At 50.6% G+C, this 6,407-nt stretch overlaps 1 protein-coding gene across 3 annotated transcripts in view; it reads left to right on the forward strand.

Moving 5' to 3' along the window:
- TVP23A (trans-golgi network vesicle protein 23 homolog A) overlaps positions 1–6,407 on the forward strand; it is a 31,218-nt gene that overhangs the window by 21,831 nt on the left and 2,980 nt on the right. The window contains exons 3-7 of one of the 3 annotated variants that reach the window (XM_006204198.4): positions 2,986–3,130; positions 3,691–3,780; positions 4,197–4,325; positions 5,313–5,441; positions 6,054–6,113. In XM_006204198.4, coding sequence (XP_006204260.1) covers positions 2,986–3,130; positions 3,691–3,780; positions 4,197–4,325; positions 5,313–5,441; positions 6,054–6,113 — 553 coding nt within the window. Of the gene's footprint in view, positions 1–2,985; positions 3,131–3,690; positions 3,781–4,196; positions 4,326–5,312; positions 5,442–5,845; positions 6,199–6,407 lie in introns of those variants that run through there. The other 2 variants (XM_072942218.1, XM_072942217.1) reach the window with 2 other exon arrangements.

Raw genomic sequence — 6,407 nt, forward strand, 5'->3', positions numbered from 1 at the left:
AAGGGGAGAGGCCATTAGTGGCAGTTTGCTTCATTTTGGTTTGTTTTGAACAGAGCCTAAATTCATCACCAAATTCTTCCTGCCGGTCAGGAACAGGGATTGGCACAAGTTCTGGGTGAATATTTTCGGCTGTGCTGGCCAGTGCATGAGTGAATTCCAATAAAACTTTATTTAGAGAAACAGGAAGTGGACCAGATTTGGCCCCTGGGCCAGAGTTTGTGATTCCAGGATAGAGCAGTGCTTGTCCTTGGTGAAGTTCACGTCCAGGCCCCACTCTAGATCTGAACCTGCGTGCTCTGGGACTGGGGCAACCTTGTGCTCATTTCAAGGCCTCCACAGGTAACTGTGAAGCACAGGTCAGCTTGAGAACCTACTGGGTTTCCCTTCAAGGGGGAGACAACATGTGTCCTCGGCCCAGAAACTGTGAAAATAGATTCACACTTCAACAAGAGCCCAGCAAGCCCCTCCCTACCTTAACACTGAATGAGGTAATCTCATCTCCCCTTTCACCGTCTGTCACTCTCCCCTCCTCCTCTTGAGGTAACAGGCTTCTGCCTGGCCGGCTTGGGGGAGCGTGATGGATACTGACCGGCAAACACTCCCCACGAAGGCTGAGGGTAAGGAAGGTTCCTCGGTGAAAGCAGAGGGGCTGGGGGAATAGGGCAGATCAGGAGTCTTGGGGGATCCCTGCACAGATGAAAAGTCAGCCCCTGGGGAGTGAGAGAGAGTAAGCTGTGGTCAGAGGGGGAATTTTACCATTTGGCTCCTTGGAGGTGGAACAGTTTCGAGTGACTGTGAAGCTGAGATAACAGTTGTTCAGTTACTGAGTGTGGTCTGTGTTTCAGGCACTTTCTACACGCCACCTTCACTTGGTCTTTTTTCACTGAGTACCCTAGGTGGTGGCCATGGCTGGCGTTCCCATTTTACAGAAGTGGAGACTGAGGTGATGAGCGGTTACATAGCTTAGGGATGGCCATGGAGCTACTCAGAGGCTGGAGCCAGGATCTGGACCCTGGCAGTCAGGCACCTCTGTACCATTTGCCTCTCAAGGGGGCGACCAGGTAGGTGCCAGTGGGGGGGGGAGCTGGAAGCCAGTGGCATTGAGGGATGGAGGGGACTTTGGTGCATCTGTGCTCTGTGGCTATGGAGGTGGCAGGAGAGAAGGCTGGGGGCACAGGGGACCCCATGGTAGCGAAGGGTAGGCAGGCTCAAGCCACAGCCTTCAAAACCCCCAAAACTAGAAAGCCGATCTGAGACCACATCCGTGTTCGCCGGGGGCACGGGCCAGGCAAACTCCAGAGGGAGACTGAGTCAGGCTTTGGAGGGTTGCCCAGAGAGCAACCTGCATAAAACAGGATGAAAGCAGGATCTGAAAGTACAACAAGCATCCTTTTCTGCTTGCTTTCGGCTTGGTTTGAACAGCAGCAGCAAAAACTGTAATACCTTCCACTCAAGGAAACAGTCAGGTACCCAGGACCCAACTAAACAGAACTTACCAACAACTGGAATTTTTTCTGCATTTTCTGTCAGGAAACCACAGTCTGAAAAAGAAAAACTGTGGGTGGGCAGGGGATTTATTCGAACGCATACCTTCCAGGTTTCACCCTGGGTCAGTGTACTCTTGGGTCCGTCCTACACCTCTTCAGTCTATGCTGTCCTACAGCGAGGACAGGTGTTCCCAGCGGGCCTGCGCGGGCTGGGCTACACGGCCCGATACAGGGGACGTTTGCCGAGAACCGGGATGCCAGGTGCTCCCGGGGATACAAAATTATCTCAAACGTGGTCTGTGCTGTTGAGGGATGTTCAGCCACTAGAAGAGGACTCGTTTATTTTCAGGGTGAAGAGGGAAAGATTGTGTTAAGATAGTTGAAAGCTCCTCCGTAAGGTTTAAGGTGGAAAGGGTGTTAAGAGACTCCCAAGAGTCTTATCTCCTGTAACATTCCAGGTTTGCGAGTTCTGTGTGATCACATAGTTCTTAAATGCCAGGTACAGCTGCCAGGAGAACTCAGCGTCTGCGAGGCGCAGGTGAGAACGTTCTGCAGAATCGCTGGTGTCTGGGCACAGCCCCGCCTTCCTTTGGAACATGAAGGGTAAATGCAGATGTCACTCTACACCCTGCGCCTGTATCTCAGTTAACATTCTCTTGGGAGTCAGGAGCCTCCAGTGTACTTACTCTGACCACGGTCCTTCTCTGGACGATCAAGCGGGCTTGTCCCCTGCAGGCCTGCCCGCAGCCTCGGCTCCCCCAGATGTGGCACGCTGGCAGGCCAGTGTGAAACACAGCCTGCAATGTTCTACTAACATAGTCGCCATCATTTAAAAATCCGGTTTCCCTTTGCAAACCTGGATTTCTGGCTTCCTGTGAAGACCCTGGGACCTGGCAGTCCTGGGTGAGGTTTGCAGAGCTAAGTTGCCTGCCCTACCTCCCCTTCCTCCCCAGCACCGGGTGGCATTTCGTCATCCCCCATCACGGGGCTTCCATGGCTGCCTTGTTCCATCACTGAAGTGCAGCTCCTCACCGGCAGTGTGGATTTGACCTGGTCCATTGTTCACACTTCCCTCCATCCAGGAGCACGCGCCCCCCAGTGACGTGAGGCTTCTGCACCCGTGGGCTGCACGTGGATGTTCAGTGACTGGCGGAATAACCCAACCTTTCCCTTTGGGGAACTGGTCACTGTCCCTGCCAGGTGGGAAGGCAGCGATCACCATCGTGTTTCACTCCAAAGTTTTGAAGAGGACAAGTAATATTTGGAATCAAATTAGGGGAAAGTACTGGATTCTTCGAGAGGAAGGGAAAAAAAATGCTAGTGTGGTAATGACTGTTTTGAGCCTTCTAATGTAGGGACATTTCCTTGGAGCTGCAGCCTGAGTGAGTTTGGGCTTAAATGCACAGGGTGGGGGGAACACGAAGCAGCCAAACCAAAGAGTGGGTTCAGCCACAGCCTTTCGGGCCCTAGAGTGAGGGGCTTCTGGGCTCTTTCCTAGGCACCCGTTGGCCACTTTTTTCCACCTGTTTTTCCGGGTGAGCGCCATTGTCACCTACGTGTGCTGTGACTGGTTCAGCAGAAGCTTTGTGGGCTGTTTTGTCACCGTGCTTCTCCTCCTGTCCTTCGACTTCTGGTCAGTGAAGGTAAGGCCCCCTCGCCCGTGACACCCTCGCTCCTGAAACGCACGGGCTGCCTTTCTGGAAGGTCACGCTCTGGATGCAGGTGGCTGATTTGGGCCAAGAGGCACTTTGGTTTAAACTGCTGATACGTATCTAAGAATGCTGAGCCCATTTCACTTAAAATCAGAGGAAAAATACACTGTTTAGGTCAATAAATGGCTTTTGGTGTCCACTGTCATGGTTGCAAACATGTATCATACAAGGGTGACAACCCCATATGGCTTTGAATTTTTTGGTAAAATTTACATATAATATATATAAATAATATATTTAAAATCTGTATATAGTATGAATACATACATACATATATATATATATATATATATATGGGGAATCTGTCCCTTCTTTAGGGTAAGCTTAGTTAAAAATTAGAAGCCTGGAAAACTGGTCTTGGGAAACCAGCCCCCTTCTCCTGCTCCCAGTACAAGTTCAGCATGAACTGGTGACTTATTTTATTCATCGATGAAAAGATGAGGCCTCTTTCTGGATCCGTGGCCTAGAGGTGTCCTGTCCATTTTCCTCAGAATGTAACCGGACGACTCATGGTGGGCCTTCGCTGGTGGAACCAGATAGATGAAGATGGGAAAAGCCACTGGATTTTTGAAGCCAGAAAGGTATTCTGCAACACATGTCAAGCCAGAACCGGGAAAACGGCCGTGGAAAGTTTCTGTGGGTTCCTTTTGAGCTGTGTGCGACCTGACCCCCGCTGTATGCAGAACCCACCGCTGCTGGCGCTCCACAGCCGCACGTGGCAGAAACATGTGTAACATGAATGAAAATGACAGCACGTGCCTTTGCAACCATTTTCAACTTTTTATACAGTTCATCCTTCTATTTTTCCTTTCATTTTCTTCCCCGTAACAGAGGCACTGTGGATTGAAGGCCTCACTTGCTTTTCTTTGTTTTTTTTTAACGGAAGTACTGGGGACTGAACCCAGGACCTTGGGCATGCTAAGCACGAGCTCTACCAGAGCTATACCTCCACCCTCGTTTTCGCTAGTTTTAAAACCAAATCACCTTCCCGCTACAGGTCTCTCCAAATAACACGGCTGCCACGGAAGCGGAAGCAAGGGTCTTCTGGCTCGGCCTCATTATCTGCCCGATGATCTGGATCGTGTTCTTCTTTAGCTCCTTATTTTCCTTGAAGCTCAAGTGGCTGGTAAGGCAGCGCTCGCTCTGACGGCTGCACAGAACCAGCGGTTGCAGGAGTGGGTTTTTGTTATTACTGATCAAGACGGCCTTAGAGACAGAATTCACACACCAGGCAGTGCACCCATTTGGTGGGTACCATTCAGTGGCTTCTAGTCTCTTCACAGGGTTGTGCAACCATGACCACAATGCTAGGGTATTTCATCACCCCAACAGGAAACCCTGAACCCACCCGATAGCCATCACCACCACCTCGCCCCTGTTCCCCCAGCCCCTGCCACATACCGATTTCTCTGGTTTTATAGATTTGGCTATTCCAGACATTTTCTACAAACAAATCATACAATATGTGATCTTTTGTGATTGCTTTCACTTAACAATGTTTTCGGGGTTCACCCATGTTGTAGCCTATCAGGGCTCTCTCTCTTTTTAATGGCTGAATAACCTTCCATCGTCTGGATGTGCCACATTTTGCTTATCCATCATCCACCGATGGACGTTTGGTTGTTTCTACCTTTTGGCTCATATGAATAGTTGCTGGGAGTTTTTAGGAAAGGTGGATGACATCCTGCCTTGAATAGGGAACTCCTCCTCAGTAGCAATAAGCTAGCCTCAGAGTTCTGGAGTTGTGTTTTGGAGTTATCAAATTTCACTGCCATGATCTGGTTCAGTCAATGAGAAAACAAAATATCCAGATAGTGTGAGCAATAGCATAACTAAGAGTGGGTTCTGGAGCTTGGATCCTGGCTTAGCCTCACACCAGCTCGGGCAGCTGTAGCTTCTCTGGGCTGCCATGTCCTCCCTGTAAGATGGGACCATAATGGCACCAACGTCTTGGGTTCCTGGTGATTAAATATTTGAATATGAGTATTTCAGTGTGTTCCCTAAGGGTTGGCTGTTACTACTAGGCGTGGGTCAGAGCCACTCCTACTTGGTTTGGGAGGAACATTTCGATATATGCTCTTAGAAAAATTACCTTTCCTCTGTCCGAGTGCAGGCCCTTGTGATAGCTGGGATCTCTCTCCAAGCCGCGAACCTGTACGGCTACGTCCTGTGTAAGCTGGGAGGCGAGAGTGACATCAGCAAGGTCACAGCCAGTTTCCTGTCCCAGACGGTGTTCCAGACGGTAAGCTACTGAAGTCTAACTCCTGGACCCCTGGTCCCTAGATACTTAAAGTCAAGGAGGCCTGTTGGCAACTGCAGTTTAATGTTTTTCATATTAGCCAGGCTGCTATTGGCTTTTTTTTTTTTAATTGTGGTAAAACATACACAGCATGAAATTTACCATTTTAACCATTTTTAAGCATATGGTTCAGTAGATCCACATTGTCATGTCACCAGAACTCTTTCATCTTCCCAGACGGAAACTCTGGACCCACTGAACTCCCGTTCTCCACCCTGGCGCCCAAGCTCCTGGCAGCCCCACCGTCTACTTTCTGTCCCCATGAATCTGACTACTCTAGGGACCTCCCATAAGTGGAATCACACAGTAAACCATAAACAAAATGTTTTCACCAACTATATTTCTAGGTGTAAGAAACAGATCTTTTAAATTTGACCCAGCTCATCCTGGAATGGTTTGAACTGACTTAAATGTGAACGGTGCGGCTTTATGCCAAGACCTGGAGAAGCAGCCCTGCAGGCCGTCAGTTCATTGTGGGTTTGCTCTGGCCTCGAATCGGCAGGACGAGGCCACTCACAGGTGAGACAGAGTCAGGACTGACGCTTTCCCTTGCAGGCCAGCCCAGGCGACTTTCAGAAGCCTGGCCTCGAGGGCCTGGAGATTCACAAGCATTAGGTAAGAGGTGGGATGGAGGTGGCAGTCTGACGGTGCAGGGCTTGGGGGCTTTGGAAGTGCAGCTCCCCCTGGGCTCAACTGCGCCTGTGGTGTGGGTGGGCTCCCCCCAGGGCCCCGCATGGCTGAGCGAGTAGCCCGGTGAACCAGCCTGTGCACCGCGCCTTCCCAGGCTGTGCAGCCCGGAGGTTCTTCAGAGGGATCCCAACTTCCTTGCCTTGAACACGTGCAGGTTCCACCCTGTGCAGGCTTGGGGGAGGTGTGGGGGGCCGCTAAGAGGCTGGGAGGGAAAGGACA

The sequence above is a fragment of the Vicugna pacos genome, chromosome 18 (genome assembly GCF_048564905.1).
Source record: "Vicugna pacos chromosome 18, VicPac4, whole genome shotgun sequence".
In the NCBI taxonomy this organism is placed as follows: Eukaryota; Metazoa; Chordata; class Mammalia; order Artiodactyla; family Camelidae; genus Vicugna; species Vicugna pacos.